This window comes from Phaseolus vulgaris, chromosome 3, assembly GCF_051622355.1.
Source record: "Phaseolus vulgaris cultivar YP4 chromosome 3, ASM5162235v1, whole genome shotgun sequence".
In the NCBI taxonomy this organism is placed as follows: Eukaryota; Viridiplantae; Streptophyta; class Magnoliopsida; order Fabales; family Fabaceae; genus Phaseolus; species Phaseolus vulgaris.
In genome coordinates, this window is record NC_143500.1 from 2653995 (window position 1) to 2679017 (window position 25023).

A 25023-nucleotide genomic window follows, 5' to 3' on the forward strand; every position below is an offset into this window, starting at 1 on the left:
ATAAATTTTTTATTCATCACTGTCGGTGTTGAAAGGAATGTTCGTTTGTGTGTGAAAGTGTTTGCTTTTTTTTTCGTGTCTGAATACTCATCCATTTGACCTGAAATTTGACGCTTTATGTACCAAATTCAGTCGACATTCTTACGTGAAATTTTGGGAAAAAACTATTTTGGGAGAATTTTTCAGAAATTTTGTGCAAACCAAGGCTATCCTCTACCAAAACTTGTGAATTTTCACCCTAATTTTTGCAATTTTATTTTGGATACGTATTGTGTTAAAAAATACCAAAAAAATTGACACAAGTTCTTTTAGATGTTGTTTGTACCCAAGTAAGGAGACATGTCCATGAAAAAATCACAAAAAGTAGATACAGGGAAGAAAAGTCAGGACATTTTGTTTTCGGAAAACCATTTTTGTTCAGTCTCGGTCTGGGACTTACTACGACTTTTCAGCACAATACGGACCCAGAATGAAATTGCATAAATTAGGCCGGAATTTCACAAGTTTCGGTAGAGGATAGCCTTGGTTTTCACAAAATTTCTGAAAAATTCTCCCGGAATAGTTTTTTCTTGAAATTTCACCCAAGAATCTCCACTGAATTTGGGACAAAACGCGACAAATTTCAGGTCAAACGGATGAGTATTCACCCACGAAAAAAATCAAACAGTTTCGCACACAAACGAACCTTCCTTTCAGCCCTGGCAGTGACGAATAAAAAATTTATTGCCAATCTTGTGGGACGAATCTGGGGCTCAAACCTCAGCCAAAACTCAATAGACACAGTGACGGATATCTAGTAAAAATTTCAGATCAAAATACCCAAGGAGTAAGGCGTAGTAAGTCCCAGACCGAGAGTGAACAAAACCGGTTTTTCGAAAACAAAACGTCCTGGCCTATCTTCCTCGCATCTTCTTTTTGTGATTCGTTTATGGACGTGCCTCCTTGCCTGGGTGCAAATAACACACGAAAGTGCTCGTGTGAATTTTTTTCGGCGCGATACGGACCCAGAATGAAATTGCATAAATTAGATCGGAATTTCACAAGTTTCTGTAGAGGATAGCCTTGGTTTTCACAAAATTTATGAAAAATTTTCCCGGAATAGTTTTTTTCTGAAATTCCACCCTAGAATCTCCACTGAATTTGGGACAAAACGCGACAAATTTCAGGTCAAACGGATGAGTATTCACCCACGAAAAAAATCAAACGGTTTCTCACACAAACGAACCTTCCTTTCAGCCCTGGCATTGACGAATAAAAAATTTATTGCCAATCTTGTGGGACAAATCTGGGGCTCAAACCTTAGCCAAAACTCTATAGACACAGTGACGGATGTCTGGTAAAAATTTCAGTCCAAAATACCCAAGGAGTAAGGCGTAGTACGTCCCAGACCGAGAGTGAACAAAACCGGTTTTCCGAAAACAAAACGTCGTGGCCTTTCTTCCCCACATCTTCTTTTTGTGATTCGTTTATGGACGTACCTCCTTGCCTGGGTCCAAACAACACACGAAAGTGCTCGTGTGAATTTTTTTCGGGGCGATACGGACCCAGAATGAAATTGCGTAAATTAGGCCGGAATTTAACAAGTTTCGGTAGAGGATAGCCTTGGTTTTCAAAAAATTTCTGAAAAATTCTCCCAGAATAGTTTTTTCCTGCAATCCACCCAAGAATCTCCATTGAATTTGGGACAAAACGCAACAAATTTCAGTTGAAATGGATGAGTATTCACCCACGAAAAAAATCAAACAGTTTCGCACACAGACGAACCTTCCTTTCAGCCCTGGCAGTGACAAATAAAAACTTTATTGCCAATCTTGTGGGACGAATCTGGGGCTCAAACCTCAGCCAAAACTCAATAGACACAGTTACGGATGTTTGGTAAAAATTTCAGACCAAAATACCCAAGGAGTAAGACGTGGTAAGTCTCAGACCGAAAGTGAAAAAAACCGGTTTTCCGAAAACAAAACGTCCTGGCCTTTCTTCCCCGTATCTTCTTTTTGTGATTCGTTTATGGACTTGCCTCCTTGCCTGGGTGCAAACAACACACGAAAGTGCGTGTGTAAATTTTTTTCGGCGCGATAAGGACCCAGAATGAAATTGCATAAATTAGGCCGGAATTTCACAAGTTTCGGTTCGCCTTGGTTTTCACAAAATTTATGAAAAATTCTTCCGGAATAGTTTTTTCCTGAAATTCCACCCTAGAATCTCCACTGAATTTGGGACAAAACGCGACAAATTTCAGGTCAAACGGATGAGTATTCACCCACGAAAAAAATCAAACAGTTTCGCAAACAAACGAACCTTCCTTTCAGCCCTGGCAGTGACGAATAAAAAATTTATTGCCAATCTTGTGGGACGAATCTGGGACTCAAACCTTAGCCAGGACTCAAACCTTCTTTTATGGACGTGCCTCCTTGCCTGGGTGCAAACAACACACGAAAGTGCTTGTGTGAATTTTTTTTCAGCGCAATACGGACCCAGAATGAAATTGCATAAATTAGGCCGGAATTTCACAAGTTTCGGTAGAGGATAGTCTTGGTTTTCACAAAATTTATGAAAAATTCTCCCGAAATAGTTTTTTCCTGAAATTCCACCGAAGAATCTCCACTGAATTTGGGACAAAACGCGACAAATTTCAGGTCAACCGGATGAGTATTCACCCACGAAAAAACATCAAACAGTTACGTACACAAACGAACCTTTCAGCCCTGGCAGTGACGAATAAAAAATTTATTGCCAATCTTTTGGGACGAATCTGGGGCTCAAACCTTATCCAAAACTGAATAGACACAGTGATGGATGTTTGGTAAAAATTTCAGACCATAATACCCAAGGAGTAAGGCGTAGTAAGTCCCAAACCGAGAGTGAATAAAACCTGTTTTCCGAAAACAAAACGTCCTGGCATTTCTTCCCCGCATCTTCTTTTTGTGATTCGTTTATGGACGTGCCTCCTTGCCTGGGTGCAAACAACACACGAAAGTGCTTCTTTGAATTTTTTTTCAGCACAATACGGACCCAGAATGAAATTGCATAAATTAGGCCGGAATTTCACAAGTTTCGGTAGAGGATAGCCTTGGTTTTCACAAAATTTCTGAAAAATTCTCCCGGAATAGTTTTTTCCTTAAATTCCACCCAAGAATCTCCATTGAATTTGGGACAAAACGCGACAAATAGCAGGTCAAACAGATGAGTATTCACCCACGAAAAAAATCAAACAGTTTCGCACACAGACAAACCTTCCTTTCAGCCTTGGCAGTGACGAATAAAAAATTTATTGCCAATCTTGTGGGACGAATCTGGGGCTCAAACCTCAGCCAAAACTCAATAGACACAGTGACGGATGTCTAGTAAAAATTTCAGACCAAAATACCCAAGGAGTAAGGCGTAGTAAGTCCCAGACCGAGAGTGAAGAAAACCAGTTTTCCAAAAAAAAAACGTCCTGGCCTTTCTTCCCCGCATCTTCTTTTTGTGATTCTTTTATGGACGTGCCTCCTTGCCTGGGTGCAAACAACACACGAAAGTGCTTGTGTGAATTTTTTTTCAGCGCAATACGGACCCAGAATGAAATTGCATAAATTAGATCGGAATTTCACAAGTTTCTGTAGAGGATAGCCTTGGTTTTCACAAAATTTATGAAAAATTTTCCCGGAATAGTTTTTTCCTTAAATTCCACCCAAGAATCTCCACTGAATTTGGGACAAAACGCGAAAAATTTCATTTCAAACGGATGAGTATTCTCCCACGAAAAAATCAAACAGTTTCGCACACAAACGAACCTTCCTATCAGCCCTGAAAGTGACGAATAAAAAATTTATTGCCCATCTTGTGGGACGAATCTGGGGCTCAAGCCTCAGCGAAAACTCAATAGACACAGTAACGAATGTCTGGTAAAAATTTCAAACCAAAATACCCAAGGAGTAAAGCGTAGTAAGTCGCAGACCGAGAGTGAACAAAACCGGTTTTCCAAAAACAAAACGTCCTGGCCTTTCTTCCCCGCATCATCTTTTTGTGATTCGTTTATGGACATGCCTCCTTTCCTGGGTGCAAACATCACACGAAAGTGCTTGTGTCAATTTTTTTTCAGCGCAATACGGACCCAGAATGAAATTGCATAAATGAAGCCGGAATTTCATAAGTTTCGGTAGAGGATAACCTTGGTTTTCACAAAATTTCTGAAAAATTCTCCCGGAATAGTTTTTTCCTGAAATTCAACCCAAGAATCTCCACTGAATTTGGGACAAAACGCGACAAATTTCAGGTCAAACGGATAGGTATTCACCCACGAAAACAATCAAACAGTTTCGCACACAAACGAACCTTCCTTTTAGCCCTGACAGTGACGAATTAAAAATTTATTGCCAATCTTGTGGGACGAATCTCGGGCTCAAACCTCAGCCAAACCTCAGTAGACACAGTGACGGATGTCTGGTAAAAATTTCAGACCAAAATACCCAAGGAGTAAGGCGTAGTAAATCCCAGACAGAGAGTGAACAAAACCGGTTTTCCGAAAACAAAACGTCCTGGCCTTTCTTCCCCGCATCTTCTTTTTGTGATTCGTTTATGAACGTGCCTCCTTGCCTGGGTGCAAACAACACACGAAAGTGCTTGAGTGAATTTTTTTTCAGCGCAATACGGACCCAGAATGAAATTGCATAAATTAGGCCGGAATTTCACAAGTTTCGGTAGAGGATAGCCTTGGTTTTCACAAAATTTCTGAAAAATTCTCCTAGAATAGTTTTTTCTTGAAATTCCACCCAAGAATTTCCACTAAATTTGGGACAAAACGCGACAAATTTCAGGTCAAACGGATGAGTATTCACCCACGAAAAAAATCAAACAGTTTCGCAAACAAACGAACCTTCCTATCAGCCCTGACAGTGACGAATAAAAAATTTATTGCCAATCTTTTGGGACGAATCTGGGGCTCAAACCTCTGCGAAAACTCAATAGACACAGTGACAAATGTCTGGTAAAAATTTCAAACCAAAACACCCAAGGAGTAAAGCGTAGTAAGTCCCAGACCGAGAGTGAACAAAACCGGTTTTCCGAAAACAAAACGTCCTTGCTTTTCTTCCCCGCATCTTCTTTTTGTGATTCGTTTATGGACGTGCCTCCTTTCCTGGGTGCAAACAACACAAGAAAGTGCTTCTGTGAATTTTTTTTCAACGCATTACAGACCCAGAATGAAATTGCATAAATTAAGCCAGAATTTTACAAGTTTCGGTAGAGGATAGCCTTGGTTTTCACAAAATTTCTGAAAAATTCTCCCAGAATAGTTTTTTCCTGAAATTCTACCCAAGAATCCCCACTGAATTTGGGACAAAACGCGACAAATTTCAGGTCAAACGAATGAGTATTCACCCACGAAAAAAATCAAACAGTTTCGCACACAAACGAACCTTCCTTTCAGCCCTGGTAGTGACGAATAAAAAATTTATTGCCAATCTTGTGGGATGAATCTGGGAATCAAACCTCAGCCAAACCTCAGTAGACACAGTGACGGATGTCTGGTAAAAATTTCAGACCAAAATACTCAAGGAGTAAGGCGTAGTATATCCCAGACCGAGAGTGAACAAAATCGGTTTTCCGGAAACAAAACGTCCTGGCCTTTCTTCCCCGCATCTTCTTTTTGTGATTCGTTTATTAACGTGCCTCCTTGTCTGGGTGCAAACTACACACGAAAGTGCTTGTGTGAATTTTTTTTCAGCGCAATACAGACCTAGAATGAAATTGTATAAATTAGGCCGGAATTTCACAAGTTTCGGTAGAGGATACCTTGGTTGTCACAAAATTTCTGAAAAAATTTCCCGGAATTGTTTTTTCTTGAAATTCCACCCAAGAATCTCCACTGAATTTGGGACAAAACGCGACAAATTTCAGGTCAAACGGATGAGTATTCACCCACGAAAAAAATCAAACAGTTTCGCACACAAACGAACTTTTCTATCAGCCCTGACAGTGACGAATAAAAAATTTATTGTCAATCTTGTGGGACGAATCTGGGGCTCAAACCTCAGCGAAAACTCAATAGACACAGTGACGGATGTCTGGTAAAAATTTCAGACCAAAATACCCAAGGAGTAAGTCGTCAATGTGTCTATTGAGTTTTGGCTGAGATCTGAGCCCCAAATCCGTCCCACAAGATTCGCAATAAATATTTTATTCATCACTGTTAGAGTTGAAAGGAAGGTTCGTTTGTGTGTGAAACTGTTTGATTTTTTGTGTGGGTGAATACTCATCCGTTTGACCTAAAATTTATCGCGTTTTGTCGCAAATTCAGTTGACATTCCAACGTGGAATATTAGGAAAAAACTATTTTGGGAGAATTTTTCCGAAATTTTGCGGAAACCAAGGTTATTTTCTACCAAAACTTGTGAAATTTTTTCATACTTTTTGCAATTTTATTCTAGGTCCAAATTGCGTTGAAAAATTCTGAAAAAAATTGACTCAACTACTTTCATATGATATTTGTACCCAGGTAAGGAGACACGTCCATAAAAAAATCACAAAAAGAAGATACAGGGAAGAAAAGTCAGGACATTTAATTTTCGGAAAAGCAGTTTTGTTCACTCTCGGTCTAGGACTTACTACGCTTTACTCATTGGGTATTTTAGTCTGAAATTTTTACCAGACATTCATCATTGTATCTATTGAGTTTTGGCTAAGATCTAAGGCCCAAATTGGTCCCCAGAGATTCGCAATAAATATTTTATTCATCATTGTTAGAGCTGAAAGAAAAGTTTGTTTGTGTGTGAAACATTTGATTTTTTTCGTGGGTGAATACTCATCCGTTTGACCTTAAATTTGTCACGTTTTGTCCCAAATTCAGTTGACATGCTTACGTGGAATTTAAGGAAAAAACTATTTCAGGAGAATTTTTCAGAAATTTTGTGCAAACCATGACTATCCTCTACCAAAACTTGTGAAATTTCGCCCTACATTTTGCAATTTTATTCTTGGTCCGTATTGCGTTTAAAAATTTCCAAAAAATTAACACAATTACTTTCATATGTTGTTTGCACCCAGGTAAGAACCCACGTCCATAAACAAATCACAAAAAGAAGATAAAGGGAAGAAAAGCCAAGACATTTTGTTTTCGGAAAACCAGTTTTGTTCACTCTCGGTCTAGGACTTACTACGCCCTACTCCTTGGGTATTTTGGTTTGAAAATTTTACCAGACATTCGCCATTGTGTCTATTAAGTTTTTGCTGAGATTTGAGCCCCAAATTCGTACCACAAGATTCGCGATAAATTTTTTATTCATCACTATCACAGCCGAAAGGAAGGTTCGTTGTGTGTGAAATTGTTGATTTTTTTCGTGGGTGAATACTCATCCGTTTGACCTGAAATTTGTCACGTTTTGTCCCAAACTCAGTTGACATTCTTACGTGGAATTTCAGGACAAAAATATTTTGGGAGAATTTTTCAGAAATTTTGTGCAAACCAATACTACCAAAACTTGTGAAATTTCACCCTACTTTTTGAAATTTTATTCTCTTTGTATTACGTTTAAAAATTCCAAAAAAATTAACACAAGTACTTTCATATGTTGTTTGCAGCCAGGTAAGGTGACATATCCATAAACAAATCACAAAAAGAAGATACATGGAAGAAAAATCAGGACGTTTTGTTTTCGGAAAACCAATTTTGTTCACTCTCGGTCTGGGACTTACTACGCCTTTCTCCTTGGGTATTTTGGTCTGAAATTTTTACCAGATATTTGCCATTGTATCTATTGAGTTTTGGCTGAGATCTGAGTTTCAAACCTGTCCCACAACATTCACAATAAATTTTTTATTCATCACTGCTAGGTCTGAATGGAAGGTTCGTTTGTGTGTGAAACTGTGTCATTTTTTTCGTGGGTGAATAGTCATCCGTTTGACCTGTAATTTGTTGCCTTTTGTCCCAAATTCAGTCGACATTCTTACGTGAAATTTCAAGAAAAAAAAAATTCAGAGAATTTTCAGAATTTTTTGCAAACCAAGGCTATCCCTTTACCAAAACTTGTGAAATTTCCCCCTACTTTTTGCAATTTTATTCTGGGTCCGTATTGTGTTGAAAAATTTCGAAAAAATTGACACAAGTACTTTCATATGTTGTTTGCACCCATGTAAGGAGGCACTTCCATAAACAAATCACAAAAAGAAGATACAGGTAAGAAAAACAGGACGTTTAGTTTTCGGAAAACCAGTTTCATTCACTCTCGGTCTGGGATTTTTTACTCCTTATTCCTTTGGTCTTTTGGTCTGAAATTTTTACCTGACATTCGTTATTGTTTATTGAGTTTTAGCTAAGATTTTAACCTCAAATTTGTCCCACAAGATTTGCAATAAATATTTTATTCATCATTGCCAGGATTGAAAGGAAGAGTCGTTTATGTGTGAAACTATTGGATTTTTTTCCTAGGTGAATATTCATCTCTTTGACCTAAAATTTGTCGCGTTTTGTCCCAAATTCAATTGAGATTCCTACATAGAATTTCAACAACAAAATATTTCGGGAAAATTGTTCAGAAATTTTGTGCAAAACCAATGCTATCTTCTTTCAAAATTTGTGAAATTTCGCCCTACTTTCTGCAATTTTATTCTGGGTCCATATTGCATTAAAAAAATTTGAATAAAAATCACACAAGTACTTTCATATGTTGTTTGCTCCCAACTAAGTAGGCACATCCATAAACAAATCACAAAAGGAGATTAGGGAAGGAAAGCATTGACGTTTTTTTTTTCAGAAACCATTTTTGTGCACTCTCGGTCTGGAACTTATTACGCCTTATTCCTTGGGTCTTTCGGTCTAAAATTTTACCAAACATTCGTTATTGTGCGTATTGAGTTTTGGGTGAAATTTGAGCCTAAAATTCGTTCCACAAAATTTGTAATAATATTTTATTCATCACTGTCAGGGAATGGTCGTTTTTGTGTGAAACTGTTTAAAATTTTTTCCTAGATAAATACTCATCCATTTAACCTTAAATTTCTCACGTTTTGTCCCAAATTCAAAAACTTGCTTATAGAACATTTATTTATGAACATTTATTTTAGATCACAACTATCCTAATTACATATGAACATACATTTATCAATTTTGAATATTTTGTTGCTTTTTTTAAAACTAATATTTTTTGTTATTTGGTTTTGAATGTTCAGTTGATTCATTTTTATAGTAAAATTTCCCTATTTAGCATTTGTATCCTAATTTTGGCAGCAACACTTCAATTTTTTTTAATCTAAAATATCCTAATTAAACACCTCAACTTCAAAGATAAAATAAGAATCTTTTTTCAAATGAAAATTACTCGTTCCAGCTTTAGTAAGCCTTTTGTATAATGTTTTAAAAATTATATAATAATTTCCATGTAGTTCAATTATGTTTTTAATTTAAAAGGGATTAGACACCTTTTTTTTTCAAAGTTGTAAATAATAAAAGCAGTTTGAACTTTGAAATAAATGAGTTTAGCGTGAAAAATATAACAGAAGAATTATGATATAAATTTTGAAATTTTAAATAAAAAACATATAAAAAGCAAAATAGGTAATTCTGTAATGCAAAATAGAACAAAAAAATATTATATATATATATATATATATATATATTTGATATTACTTTTCTTAAAAGGGTAAGAATTGATATAAAAAGTAGAAGAGAAATTTTCACAGTAATTTATTTGAAGAAAATCTCGGTAGCAATATCTGTGTAGAACTAGAAAATAATTTTGTTCATTTTTTCTCATCGAGCTTAATCACGAAAAAGTTGTCTTTCTCCTTCACCTCCGCAATCGAAGCCCAAATCCATGCTTCATTAACGGGATTTTGTTAATGTGTTTACACACAGTGAAGGTGTTGTTACTATTATCAGGTTAACATCCACAGTTGCTATTCACTCGGAAATGAAGCGCTGCAATCTCTTAATCTTCATGGTCTGTGAGAATGGCAAAATCGACGATGCACGCAAAGTGTTCGATAAAATGCTTGAAAGGGGCATTGGTTGGTGGACCACAATGATAAGTAGGTACTTGAACAGCCATGATTAAAGGGTACATCAGGCTTGACCAAGTTAAGGAAGCTGAGAGGTTGTTTTATGAGATGCCGCTGAGGAATGTTGTGTCTTGGGACACAATGATTGATGGGTATGCAAGGAATGGCCTCACACAGCAGGCTTTGGACTTGTTCAGGAGAATGCCGGAGAAGAATGTGGTTTCTGGGAATACAATCATTACAACTTTGGTGCAGTGTGCGAAAGTTTTGATGGTGCACAGAGGCTTTTTGGTCAGATGAAGGAAAGGGGTGTGGTTTCATGGACTCTTTGATCAGATGCCTGTTGGGAATGTGGTTTCATTCAGAATGGGGAGTTAAATCATGCACAGAAGCTGTTTTATGAAATGCGTGTGAAGAATGTCATTACTTGGACTAAGTGAAGAAGCAGAGAAGGTATTTAACAAAATGCTGGCTGCTGATGGGTTCAAACCCAACACTGGAACTTTTGTGGTGATTTAGCAGGTCTTACAGGGACAACAAATTCATCAAATGATAAGTAAAACAAATTTTCAGAATAGCACACATGTGCTATCAGCTCTGATAAATATGTACTCAATGTGGTGAGTAAAGTTAACATGTTTTTGGGGATAAATTGCACATGCTCGTCCTTGCATAAAGCCTGCAAAAAGATAAATAAACTCATCATTCCATAATGTAACAAGCAATTCATTTATAGTAACCAAAAATTATAACTACTTTAAAGAACTTTATCAAAACCCCAACTCCTCACTAAACTGTGTGGTAAGAAAACTAAGACAAAACTGCAATTGCTGTTGTATTATTCACAGGCCCCAAGACTAAAAATAAAGCAGGTTTTCACCAAAAGACTCAAAGGCGTGTGCATAACTAAACAGTGTACCCTTACTAAAAGTAGTTTAGCTTATAATTGGATTGTGTTTCGATTGGTTTTCAAAAGCCAAAGATGTAAACCAAATACCACTTGACTTCACTTCTAAACTGAATCATTATTGAAAAACACTATAAAACACAAATAATGTTTATAATAACCAGCATAATAATAAATATAATGGAAAGAAAGTGTTTAAAAGTAGGCTAGGTTGAAGAGGGCAATGAACTATCATTGCTTGAAAACGACATACATAATAAGATGAGCTTAGTAGCGGTATTTGGTGGAGTAATCTTTGGGAGCGATGACAAGACCACGACCCTTCCTCGCGCCGCGGTAAACAGTCTCGACAATGTCGATGAACTCCTGCTTGTCCTTGAGAGCCCAATTGATCTTGTTGTTGTTGCCAGTGCCGAGATCGATCATGATGTGTTTGTTCCTGAAAAAGAACATAACAGTTGAAGGATCGTAGAGCTCGTACATCGTGTTGAAATCCGGCACCTCCGTTATGTCCACCAGATATATCACTGCGAAGTTCTTCAGAGTCTCTGCTACTGACGCCAACACTTCGTCCATCTATTCTCCCAATTTCATCACAAAAAATTGCAATTCAAATCAAAACCAGCACGGTTCACGATATGCAGTTTAATCGATTTGAAATTCACCATTCACAATAAGGAATTCATTATTTACAGCATGAAACTCAAAATTCACGATATGAAATTGAAATTACCTGCATACAAGTTTCGTCCCAATCATGGCCGAATCGGATAATCACAAGACGCTCTTCTTCGGCGAGGATTGCTTGATCAACAGCCCAGCCTGAGTGCAAGTGAGGCAACAGATACGACATCTTCTTCTCCTTCTCTTTCTTCAAACCCTAACTGAAATTCGCTTTCAGCGTTCGGAAGCAACGCAAGAGTTTTACATTGCATCAGGTGGGTGCATTGGGCTTGAACTGGATTGTTTCTTCTTGCACCTCCATATCTACTTCTGTCACCTCTATCCATGAAAATATATTTTTATCCTTCTTGTGTCACCAGTAGTTTTCGGATTATTTTCGGACTATGTAATTAAGAAACTCATTTGAAAACAGACTTCTAGATTATATAATCTAAATAAGACTTCTGGATTATGTAATCCAAAAACTAATTACAAATTTAAAAAATAATTTTCGAATATTACGTAATCTGAAATATTATAAAAGGAATTCGAAAATTTATAGAAGTGAGAGAAGAAAGTATGAAGTTACAGGAAGAAACAGTCCTTGAACTGTTAGGTGTAGAAAGCCCAATCATCTATGTTTTATTTTATTAAATAATAACTTTTTTCTTTATATGCTTGTTATACACTTTCAAAATAATTAAAATCCGAAGAGAATCATAACCTTAATTTTTTATAAAACTTATTACTTATTAAAAATGATTTTCTATTATAATAAACAATCGCAAATCAACTCCTACCCTTAATCTTACACATTTATTTTTTATTATACGAAGAAAAAAAACTGATAAGTATTTTTTTATTCAAGTGATTTTTATTTCTTATAGACTAATAAATTGAGGATGATGAAAGATATTATTATTATTATTATTTAAATCTGTTGTAATGCTTTTTAAAAATAAAAGATATTATTGTTATTTTTTAAATATTATTTTGATGAAGAACTCTAAAGGATAATCACAAAGAGTAAGAGGAGGATTATTCTAGACACACTACACTGATATTTTATGTTTTCATGTATTATCAATATGTGGGAATATTAATATTAATTGTTGAAAATTTAGAAAAAAAATATAAAGTTTCAAAACAATTGAATCCATGCACAGCACGAGGCTCTCTACTAGATTGAATATAACAGAACAAATAATAAAAAAATTATTTAGATAGTTATAACACATAGTTTGAGAACAACTTTTTTTTATACCAAAAGACTCGTTATTACCAATAATAATAAATATAGAGAATTATGATTTCTTTAAATGGTTAAATTTAGTATGATTCATCGATAGTGCTAATAGTATTTATACAGAGATTCTAAGGCAAAAGCACCAAAATGTTGCGATTCTTCCCCCAAATTATGAGGTAGAATTTTTTTTATTTATTTCGAAAATAGATAAATTATAAAATAAAAACATAATTTTTTTTTAAAAATTACAAAAAAATTAGTTCATACATAACACTTGTGTAAACATTCAGCACCTACTATACAATCTTTTTAAATCATATTTTTATTTCAAAACAAACTTACCTATTTTTTTTAATAAAAAATGTTTATTTTGGTAATTTGGAAGAAAAATTGCTTGGATTTTTTAATTACTTGGATTTTTTTTTCTATTTAATACCCTTTCAATTCCAATATATATCTCCACTTTTTTCAGTATCATTAAAAGAAAATCAAGTCATTGTGCTCAGAATTCATACAACTCACTAAGAAAATTCAAACATGGTCTCTATCTGTGTTAAGGGATGTCATACCAAAGTTAACATGTTTCACAAACGTTTTGGGGGGATATATTGCACACGCTCGTCCTCGCAAATAGCCTGCAATTAAATAAATAGATAAATATATAAATAAACTTATCATTCCATAATAATGTAACAAGCAATTCATTACTTAAATGGCCTCAATCTAGAAACTAGACATTATAAGAACTTGATCAAAACCCCAACTTCCCAGGAAACTGTGTTGTACATAACCCAACCCACAAATTCAGAGCTTCTTTTCCAATATTTTTGGCTTAAAAAAAGAGATTTTCAACAAACAAAGCATTCAATCGCATATATTATATTATTAATATTTTTGTTCCTTATGAATCGAATACAGGTCCTATAAGTAAGTACACATGAAACTTTTAACTGGTACACCAACAAAGTTGGTATAAATCGCCACAATGTACACTAGAGGTAGAAGGCACAATAAAGGTAGAGTTAAAATATGGTTGAGATGAAACCCCTAGCAAGAAATGCATGGTGGAGACGTAACAAACTATTTCCAACCAGTTCAAATGATGAAGTCTATATAGTGATTCTTGCTGGTTGGAGAGCAAGTTTGAGTAAGCAACTTAGTTCATCATTTTCAGTAATGAATCATTGCTTTAGCATGATTGTGTGTGACTATTGATTAGCCAAAAGCACGATAAAATGCTAACAGATTGCGTTGTGCATCCTGGCCCTGACAGGAGTGGTATTGCATTTCAATTTTGGGAGTGCTACCACAGACAAATAGTCTATAAATTGATGCTTTTGCAGCTAACAACCATTGTAAGTAAATTTTGAAGTTGTGTATGATTATTCCCCATTGGAATGAAAATATGACACATGAAGTTTTTGTAATGGCTTCTATAGAAGTTACTTGAGCCTATAAACATCATGGAGAAGAGTTTCAAAAAAATAAGCTCTTTAGAGCTTATTTTTGAAGTTTCACACTCAACCTTATGCATAACACGGTGATTTGCAAGTTTCATTAAGACTTATAGGTTGCAAGTCTACAATTTAAGTTTAATTATGGGTTTGCAATTGATTCATTTTTTTATTTGTTATCTTTTATCCATGAGCATTCATTTTAGTTGGAACTACAAATGTATTATGCAATCTAATTCTGCATCATACAAATAGAAATATACCAACCTGCATCTCTTCTGGAAGTGCCTCAGAGACAGCTAGAGTATAAACACCAGGAGCGAATTTGGCTGCAACATATTCAAGGAGAACCAAATTTTATAACTTTACAGCAACACAAGTTTTCAATGTAGATAAAAATTTAGTCTACAAAAAAACATTCATTCTGTTTTTCTCTTTACAAGTTATTGTCACTTTTCTTGGCATATAATTTAGCTGATTCCTTGGAATGAAATTTAACAAAATAACCAAATAAACACATTATCAGATCTCTACGGTGTTTTTTCTTTTACCTTTAATCTTTGTGCTGCTTATCATAATCCAATCTAACGTATATAAACACATTAACAAACAACAAAAGTAGTAGTAGCAAGCAAGCAAACAAAGTACAGAACACCATCCATCATTATATTTCATCTTATTCAAATTCAAGTTCACACAGCATCATGAGTTCTGAAATTATGTCTTAGATCTTGAAAATTTGATTATAAAGTTAAAGAATGTGAAAAGGGTGAAAAACTTAATCAAAAGGAAAAATGTAATGATGCATATTAAATTACTACTCCCATCTCATCAGAATGCTGCTAAGGAAGGGCCAAAATGTTTTTTCATCCCTTATCTTTTCATTAAAATTGGTTTTGGTTATTTATCTTTTAAAAGATCCATTTTTTTCTTTTAAAAGAATATGAAAATTACATTTTTTCACCCGGTTTTCACCTTGTTTATTACCCTTCGGATTCAAACCTTAATTGGTTTCCAAAGATTCCATGTAATTGAATCTCAAGTAAAATATTTTTATGAATCGGTAAAAATAATAGTTCAAAATTGGTCCCCAAAATCAAAAGTGATTACTGTTTCCAGAAGACATCAACCCAAAATTAAGATATACAAGGAGCAAAATGAATCTTTTAAAAAGTCAAAGGATCAAAACAATCTTAGTAAAAAGATAGAGGGCCAAAAATATATTTTATTCTAAAGAAAAAGAAAACTGGAAGATAAGGGCAAGGAAAAATTATGATCATCGCAACAAGAGATGAATGAACATACCAATGCGCAACCATCGGGCAGCCCAGCTGCGAGAGGGATCCATAACTGAAATGATCCTGTTGTATAATTAAATGGAAGAAGAAAATCAAAATGAGTACTGATAGAAAAAAATTGTAACCAAGAACAATTGACACCAACTAACCCATTAAAATTAGGAGTAGTGCATTCAACAACACGCTCATGATCTTCTTCCATCTTAAAGAATTGGCAGTTCTCACAGCCTGACTCTCGGAACTGAGAAACAAAGCAGAAAGTGTAAACAAATAAAAGCAAAACAAAAAAGCAACAAAAAATGTTAAAATGGTAATAAACCTGATCGTAGGTTTTGACAAGGCGGCAACGAAGACAAGCCCTCAACTCATGGCCAAAGCTAGTAGGAATTTGTGCGGGCGCAATTGCCATTTTCTGTATGCTCACTAATAGACAGACTAATAGAAAACAAGGGTAAGCTAAATAGAAAGAGTTAGGATTAGGCTAAATGAATTTCATTCACATCTCAAAATATAACAGATAGTGCTTACAACAACACCACAGATCCATTATATGCAACTCTCTAGCCAAGTGGGCTTTTTTTAGGCCTATTTTCCTGCTGTTTTGTGTTCATCTTGGGCTGTTTCATTAGGCTCACTATCATTACCTGGCAGTCCTCAAGGTGAGAGTGGAGGAAAGCTACAAGTATTGGGAAGTTCAACCACTGGGATGACTGTTTGATGGAATTAAATACCTACATCTCAGAATCCTATTTTTTGCAATTTCTAGCTCACGTACTAACAAGCATTAGCAGTTGAATAAACATTCTGTGAGTGAGTGGGTTATTTTACGGGTATGTTAAACTGGGAGAAGGACCATTTTGGCTCCTTTTAGAAAAATAAAAGACTAAATGAAACTTTTAAAAAGATAAGGGACTACACCAGATTTAACCCAAAAGATAACAAACCAAATTGATAATTTCCCTAATAATATATGCAAAACTCATGGATCGAATAACACTGACATCTAAACTTTGCATGTGAAGCAGTTCAGAAGGTACAAATAATATGATCCTAGTCAGCATGATGTTGATAATTTGGATTTCTTCTCTTGTGAATGTGGATGCATCCCTCTTCTTATAAAGATGGTCAAGGGAATACTGTTAGTGAGGTTGCTGCTCAAGAAATTTCAAACTCAATAATGGTTCTATACAATAGGAAAAAAGCTAAGAGTGTAAACTGCTGGCAATGTACAGTGCCCTTGAGCCTAGCTAATGATTTCCCGAGGTGAAATCCCATGCACCCAACCTCTCTACTACAAACAAATTTTATGAGAAATCTAATATATGATTTCTCTTCAGAACACTAAGGCTCGAGCTATGAAAATCTAGGTTAAGCGTCCAATTCTAATCTCATGATATACAAAATCATTATGTGGCAATCACCAATTCAAATACAGTAGAAGGTGAAAGTAATCAACAGATACTGCAAGCCGTTATGGCGGAAGCATCACCAATAAAAATCAATTGCAATGAAAAAAATAAATAAAAGACAAACATACAAATTCAAATTCAAATAAAAATTAAAAAAAAATATCAAAGCAAAACTCCAAGGGCAAACAGAAAAATAAAATAAAATAAAGAGGACGAACCACGATGGGTGGACGACGGGACAGCCGCAAAAGGACGAACCAGGCGACGGCGGCGGTGGCACAACTCGCAGGTGGCTGCAGCGACACGGCGAGGCGCAGTCGACGACAAAGTGTGTAGGTTGGGGCGTAACTAACTGAGGAGTGATTGTCAAATGCATGTGATTTTGTTTTTAGTGTCAAAGAGAAACTTTTCCTCAACTCAGAAACATCATTCTTTTATTTTTTTAGGTAATTCCACAATTTTATATAACTATTACAATTTTTAATATTTTTTATATTATTTAATTATAAATTTACTTGTTATTATATTTATTTATTTTTAAAACTATTATGTCAAAATTTATATACAATTTCAAGAATAATCAAAACATCATTTTAAAAAAGGTTATACAATAAATTTAAATTTTAAAAAATTAATATATTTCTCTTTGTGTTAAATTCATGTTAAAATTGTCAGGTGTCCTACTAATGTTATATAAATATAGTGTCTGATACGTATGTCCGACATAACATATTTGTTTGAACTTGTGATATCCAAAATATAAGAAAAAAATATGGTTTATAAACGTTCACCAAAATATTGGGTTGTCCATACTTAAGGAAAGTGAACAAAGTCACTGTGGAGGCAAAGCTGCACGAAAGTGATTAATATTGAATCCCAACAAGTCTGAGAGTTTAGGGTTTAGGTTTAGAAGAAGAAGAAACTGAGAGTGGAAATGATAAAATATGAAATTCTTAATGGAGAAGTTGTTATACATAATCTACTGTGATTCATGAGTAATTTTATATACCTTACACTTTATTACTTGTATCTATATCTTTGCTACTAAACTTCAAACTTTAAAGCACCTAATTTGTACTAGTTCTATCTATTTTTATTTCCAATTAAGGCCAGAAGTTCTGTAATTGCCATTCCAATTATATACCATGTAGCTGCTGCCAGCATGCACTGCAACCAAGAGCTATTAACAATATCCAGAGCAAGAGAACCACCCACATGTTCTTGCAACTCATGTGTTGACCCAACTGTGTGTTGTACTTGAACTGTAACCAGTGCAGTCAATGCAGTAACCATTGGTAGTCCCCATCTAATAGGGCTATTTTGATTCTCATATAGTTCATGATCACTTTCCTTTGTGTTTTTCTGTCCTTTTGTAGTAATTGAAGGCTTCTCAGGTGTTGGAGTAGTTGTGGTTGATGAAGGAAGAACATGAGTTGAAGGAGTCCAATAATCCTCTGGATGAATGCAATTTAATGGGGCTTGATGTTTGGTTCTTGTGCTTTCTCTGACTTTCTTCCTTGCAGCTGCATCTCTGAGCTTCCCCATATCAGGTTCAGGCAATTTATATACAACTCTTGTCATGCTTTTTTCAGATTTTGATGAGCTGCTACCAGGGGATTGCCAGTATAACCAATTGGAAATTGATCTTATTGCTTGAATTGCTGACATTCTTGATTCTTTTTGGAGGTTTGTTTCCTGTGAGAAATGCAGTCTAGTTAATGCATGAAGTGGAGAATGAATATTGAGTAAGGAATGCAAGCATGGAAGTTTTAGCACAATGAAGACAATTTTGTTATGTTCATTCTTGCTTCCCCATTGCATTTCAAGCTAACCTTAGAAGACTTAGAAGCTTTTTCCTGAAATCTACTCTGAAACTTCTCCACATCTACAAATATGTTAGCAACACGAGCACCTGCTGTGTGAGCTGCTCCTACTCTTACGTTGCCTCGTGGTTGCTTGGACATCAAGAACTCCAAAGCTGCAAGGTTGGACCTCTCAACAACCCTAGTTTGTTCAAAAGCAGAAGAATCATAAGTAAAATGGAAAAGGGAGAATCATGATTTAAAAACTCCTGACCAAAATACTTTTCATATTAGTGTTTAAGTTTAAAATTCTAGACATCAGTAACATAAGCCCAAATTCTAGTACAAACCATCAACTAATTTGCTAACCCCTCTTCTAATCACTCATTTTGGAACAAGGATTGTCTCTCAATCCTATGATGTTCTTTGCAACTCAACAAACAAAGTCACTAGAAACACTTTAGTGCTTCTACTAATTAGTTTAGAAGTATCAAAATTGCAGGAGAGAACTGAAAAGGGGCCTTCCATTGCCAGAGTAGAAGTGATGACATTAACAACAAAACAAAACAACAAAAGTCTTTTCCTACTAACTGATATTGACTACATGAATTCACCACAGTGATGATGCTAGTTTCATCACACAGTCACAACATTAAATGAGGAGAAGATTACTATTAAGATAGTGTGCCTGAAAGTGTGCAACAATTTACCACAAAATATGGCTCTACCACCCTATTCTAAGTATCAAGAACATTGTACAATGTAAATCACAACAAGTAAGGTATTTGACAAGAAACAATTAAGAAAAACTCATGATTCTCATCTTGGTCCTCTGATTTCCAGTGATTCCCAAAATATGAAGCCAAATATAGAATGTTATATGCAGACTTACGAAATGCAATTGACAGGACAAGATTCTATTGCCGCATCAATTTTTTGTGGGGAATCAGCCCACTGAGCAACAACCCTTGCTCTTCCATAAACTGATTCAACAGCAAAAGTCTTTTCAGCTAACAGTGCACATTTTAGGCAGCCAACACATTTGATCTCATCAACAAATATTGCCCTCTGCTCACTTTCTGACCCACGCCAAACTGAGTATATGGGTCTGCCAGTGAACCCTTTGAATTCTGAACTCTTTGCTTGCTCCTGCACCACATGAACACTTTCTTGCATAAACAACCAACTCAAACAAATTGAAACACTATCCAAAAACATGGATCCACTGAAACATTCTCCCAGTTCAGAAGCAAAATTTCATGATTATCTGTTTTTCTTTGTCCCATTAAGCAAGCAGTGAATCCATCTCATGACCCAAAGGCTATTTTGTAATCAAAGACTAGAAAATGCACTGAGCCCAAATTTGTGGTGCTTAAAGACTAATCAAACACTTCAAAGGAAAAAACACCAGACAAAATGAGTCAAATTTCTGGTGTAAGTTAAGATCAACCAACAACCTTAAGAGTTTAATTTCTTTGGACTTAAACTATTAATCAATCAAAATTACGACTTCTATGATAATTGTTGTAAAAATCAACAAGCACCTTAGCTTTTTCAAAAGATCACCTCTATATTGTCTATAAACACTACAAACTTAAGAGAAGCTGACATTCTGAAACTTTTACAAGTTAAAGGCTCTCATCAGAAGAACTGCTCCTAAAACTTTCTTAGACAAACTGAAATGAAAATGAACTGAGATTTTATTAATTTCACACACACAAAATAAGAGTACAACAAATGTATTCATAGGCACTGCCACCACTTGACATTATTTAGCTAATATAAGCTGATGTACAGACAGAACTAGCTGACTGTTATAAAAGACTGACAGCTGAACAAACTTATTTATACTATAACAAAAACTTGAATTGGATAGAAGAAAAAAGCAATTAGTCAAAGCACCACAAGTGATGAGTTGAAAGGCACATCACAACATGAGATTAATAAAGAAAGGTTTGGTTCTGTTGAATGTCCTCAAGAAGAGGGCCTAGAATTTGAGGGAATTGAAGCTAGTTTGAAATTTCGACATGACAATTTGTGAATCCAAACCTGGACTCAATTGTACAAGATGGATCAACTTGATTTATTGACACAATATATTAATCTCAACAAAATTGTTGTTATTTGAGGTATAGTCTAGCTGAGATAAGATGTCAAGTTATAGTGATGTATAATATTTTTATAAAAAAAAACGATATAGCTAAATTTGTATAGATAAGCAAGATATAGCAAAAAGCAAGTCTTAGGAGATGTAGAAGAGAAAAAACCTTATCATAGGCAAAGCGTGCATTTGGGTCAGAGAGAATGGCATAAGCTTCATTAAGTATGATGGCCATGTCATGACCAGCAGGGCCAGCAATATCAGGGTGGCAACGCTTCTGCAGAGACCGATATGCCCCTTTCACCTCTGACTGATCACACGAGCTGTCTATGCCCAGAAGCTCATACAAGTCAAAGTCTATCACAGAAGATGATGATGATGATGATGCCTTGCATGTGAGGGTGGAGGTGGATGCATTAGACTTGGAGAAAGACTTGTTCTGGAGGCTTGAAGGTTGAAATCCCAGTGGCTTTTTGATGATGTGGGAAGGAAGACATAGAGATGCAGATGAAGCAGTGGCCATGTTCATGTTCATGTTGATGTTGGTGTTGATGGAAGAATGAGTATAAGAAGAACAAGGTAAGGAAAGAGGATAAGACATCATCGTATCATATGGTACAGTTTCAAACCTTTGCTTCTGCCATATAACAACATGGCCCATCACAACCAACCATGCAAGATATTTTGCCTTCTCAAGTAACTTTTTCTTGAAAAGGATGCAAGATATGTTTGAACATGAGTTAGATATTTTAAGATTTCATTTTCTAAAATTCTCTTACCATTATCTCACTTAACATACTTTATTTTTAAATTAATTTTAATATTGTTTTAAAATATCAAGAGTTAAAAGTGATTCTTGTTATTATAGTATATGATTAATGGATTAGGGTTTGGATATTTTCAAGTCTCATATAAATTTAAATATTTTTAATTGTATTTTTATCAAAAAAAAAAAACTTATTGACTACTTTTATATATTTTTAACTTGAATGTGTTAGAAAATATAATATTTTGTTATTAATATAAAAAAAACAAATATTTTTATTATTATTTGAACTTGCAAATTGACTCCCACTCATATTGCAGTAACGAACTTCAGACACTTCTCTTAAATGTAGAAAAATGTTCAATTCAAACAGTATTGGTTAGATTTATGACAATTTTAATACAGTTCTAACACAATTTTAAAAATATGTATTTTCTAAAAATTCAAATTTTATTTTATAAATTGTTATTATGATTATAAAAATAAGAAACAAATCATCGTGAATCAGTCATGAAAAACATATTTTTACTCTAAAAAATAATCTAAAACATACTTGTTAACATAAATCTTTATTATCAATTTATATAATTCATAATTATATAATATATAAATTTGTATCTTTGTGTCTTACATTTTAAAAATTTTACGTGTCCGTATGTTATATCAGTATCGGTGTCTGTCTGTAGCAATCATTGTCGCCTAATACTTTTGCGGTTTTTAGAAATAAAAAAGTAGTGTTTTATTTTTAATTTAATATTTATTAGTTCAATCATAGAAGAAGGATGAATTTTATTTAAAAAAAAAGTTGAAACTTAGAGAAATTTAATATAAAAATGTGAATTTTAAAAAACCATTTTCAAACTAAGAAGAGATTGGAACTTTGTTCATTGTCTCTCGAAAGAGGAAAAAATGACATCTTCTGAGAAACCCTACACGAAATACGAGACGAGAAGGCGAAACCCAAATCCAAAATCATGTGTTCTCTTAGTCATCGACGTGCAAAACCACTTTTCCTCCATCGCCACCCCAATTATTTCTAACCTCAACACCACCATTAGCCTCTGCCGACGCGCCTCCATCCCCGTCATCTTCACGCGCCACTGCCACAAGCCCGGCGAGCACCGCAACATGCTGGAGGAGTGGTGGCCCGGCGACCTCATAATGGACGGCGCGTGGGAGTCCCATCTCATGGAGGGTTTGGAGAGAGAGGAAGGGGATGTGGTGGTGGAAAAGAACACCTACAGGTACCCATCCATCTCAATTTATCTTATAATTTTTATTAGTTTATTCTAATTAATCCATTAAATATCTAATAAAAAAGTTAATTACTTTTTTTAATTTTTTTTTCCTTTTAACTTTATTCTCTTATAAATAAGTTTAATGTCTAATTATATTTTAAGTAAATAATGAATAATAAGCTTTTTTTTTTGTTTTAGTAAGTATTTTAAAAAGATTATCTTTATTTAATTTGTTTAAGTGAAAATAAGGTTTGGACATGTTTCTTAAATGATATCCGTGGTGTCACAAGATAGATCTTCCAAAGAACAGGCTTAAATGATATCCGTGGTATCACGAGATAGATCTTTCAAAGAACATGGCTTAAATGATATCTGTGGTATCACGAGATAGATCTTCCAAAGAACCGGGCTTTTTTCGAATAAGCCAATTCATTTGGGACCCCGCGGATCCACTCTTTTTCCTATTCAAATATCAGCCTTTTGTCTCTGTGTTTTCACATCGACAATTCTTTACAGATGAAGAGATGTCAAGGGAACTTCTTACTTCCCAAACAGATCTTCCTACATCTATATATAAACACTGATTTATCAAGAATACGCAAGAAAAGCATTTTGAATTGTTGATTCATTGCCAGTATTGGACACACGTATTGATCATCGACACAGATAATCGACACGGATACAATTTCTGATAATTGTAGGACTGACCACCGACACTAATACAATTTCTAATAATTATAGTACTGTTAAAAAATTATTTATTAAAATATAATTTAAAAATTTAAAAATACATAATATTTATTAAAAACTTAAATTTATTGACCACCTACACTAATACAATTTCTGATAATTGTAGTACTGTTAAAAAAATATTTGTTAAAATATAATTTTAAAAATTAAAAATACATAATTTTTTAAAAACTTAAATTTATTATGTAAATTTTTATTATAATTTACATGTATTTGTTACATAGGTTATGGTTTAGATAAATTATTTATTGAAACACGCACTACAGTGGTTTTAGGAAGACAAGATTGGAGGAAAGGCTGGTGGAGATGGGGGTGGAGGAGGTGATAGTGGCGGGGGTTATGACCAACCTGTGCTGTGAGACGACGGCGCGTGAGGCGTTTGTTAGAGGATTTAGGGTTTTCTTCTCTGCAGATGCTACTGCTACCTCAAGCGTGGACTTGCATGATGCTACTCTTAACAACTTGGCTTATGGCTTTGCTTACTTACTTGATTGTGACAGACTTAAACAAGCTCTTTCTGTCAATTAAATTAGTTTAGTTTACAGAATTTCGTACTCACCTCTTGAATAATGTACATCTTAAATAATAAATAATAATGTGTCTCTTAAATAATGTACATGTGTCGAATATTGGACTTTCATATATAACTATAATTTAAATTAAATAATTTGCAGCAATAATGAATTGTGATAATGTAACATGATTGTGTTTGGATTTGGATATAATCTCAGAAATTTGATAAAGTTTAATGAATGTAACATTATAGTTCACTTTGAAGTTCTATCATCAAATTATGTTACCTAACTTCGAGATATTCAGAGATTCGGATGTAAAATATTTGGAGAAAACTATTTATAATGTAAATAATACGGAATAGGTAATAAATTAAAAATATAAACTTATCTTTAAATATTTTAATCTAATCCAGAAGTTTATAATTTTAAATTAATTCATGAGTTAATTTTCTCATTCTTTACTTATATATTAATATATTTTACTAACTTAGCGTCAAAAAAATCTTTTTTTACTAAGTATTTTTCAACAACCTAATAACTATTTTTTTAGGATTTATCTCAACTTTCTTAAATTTTTCTTAGTCTATTTGATGATTCATGTTTAGCTTATTTTATATTATTTTACAGCAAAAAATTACAGTATAATAATCATAATGTAAAAAAGTTTTATGCTAAGAGAAAAACTTAATTGGCTACTATATAACACAACTTTTAACTTTAAATAGTAATTTTGTAACACTACTATTTTGGTTTTTGTGATTTTTTTTTTCATTAAACATATATTGTAACATTTTACAAATATTTTCTAATTGCGTTGATGCCAATAAACACTGTTTAAATTCAAACATTACGTTAAAATTACTTTTCCAATTCCAACCTAAACACACGTTTCTATCTAAATG

General features: G+C 34.3%; 4 protein-coding genes across 5 annotated transcripts; 1 reads left to right on the top strand and 3 right to left on the bottom strand.

Moving 5' to 3' along the window:
• Positions 1 to 10447: 10447 nt before the first annotated feature.
• LOC137806025 (thioredoxin-like protein YLS8) lies at positions 10448 to 11874 on the bottom strand. Its single transcript, XM_068605902.2, has 3 exons — positions 11613 to 11874; positions 11133 to 11455; positions 10448 to 10651 (listed from the first exon to the last, which is right to left on the bottom strand). The coding sequence occupies exons 1-2, from the start codon at positions 11730 to 11732 to the stop codon at positions 11147 to 11149; spliced, it is 429 nt and encodes a 142-aa protein (XP_068462003.1). The 5' UTR covers positions 11733 to 11874; the 3' UTR covers positions 10448 to 10651; positions 11133 to 11146.
• Positions 11875 to 13178: 1304 nt separating this feature from the next.
• On the bottom strand, positions 13179 to 17365 carry LOC137806023 (transcription elongation factor SPT4 homolog 2). 2 transcript variants are annotated; one of them, XM_068605899.2, is made up of 6 exons: positions 17168 to 17365; positions 15860 to 15975; positions 15690 to 15781; positions 15548 to 15603; positions 14510 to 14571; positions 13179 to 13423 (listed from the first exon to the last, which is right to left on the bottom strand). In XM_068605899.2, exons 2-6 carry the CDS (start codon positions 15947 to 15949, stop codon positions 13373 to 13375), a joined length of 351 nt encoding a protein of 116 aa, XP_068462000.1. In that variant the 5' UTR covers positions 15950 to 15975; positions 17168 to 17365; the 3' UTR covers positions 13179 to 13372. The 2 variants fall into 2 exon arrangements, with proteins under 2 accessions (XP_068462000.1, XP_090156345.1); XM_090300219.1 differs by having other exon boundaries at positions 13180 to 13423; positions 15690 to 15975; positions 17168 to 17308.
• A 519-nt stretch (positions 17366 to 17884) lies between these two features.
• Positions 17885 to 21581, bottom strand: LOC137806020 (DNAJ heat shock N-terminal domain-containing protein). The gene is made up of 4 exons (XM_068605896.2): positions 21019 to 21581; positions 19644 to 19900; positions 18782 to 18953; positions 17885 to 18644 (listed from the first exon to the last, which is right to left on the bottom strand). Exons 1-4 carry the CDS (start codon positions 21511 to 21513, stop codon positions 18033 to 18035), a joined length of 1536 nt encoding a protein of 511 aa, XP_068461997.1. The 5' UTR covers positions 21514 to 21581; the 3' UTR covers positions 17885 to 18032.
• An 886-nt stretch (positions 21582 to 22467) lies between these two features.
• On the top strand, positions 22468 to 24376 carry LOC137806019 (nicotinamidase 2). The gene is made up of 2 exons (XM_068605895.2): positions 22468 to 22862; positions 23873 to 24376. The coding sequence occupies exons 1-2, from the start codon at positions 22528 to 22530 to the stop codon at positions 24132 to 24134; spliced, it is 597 nt and encodes a 198-aa protein (XP_068461996.1). The 5' UTR covers positions 22468 to 22527; the 3' UTR covers positions 24135 to 24376.
• Positions 24377 to 25023: the final 647 nt, after the last annotated feature.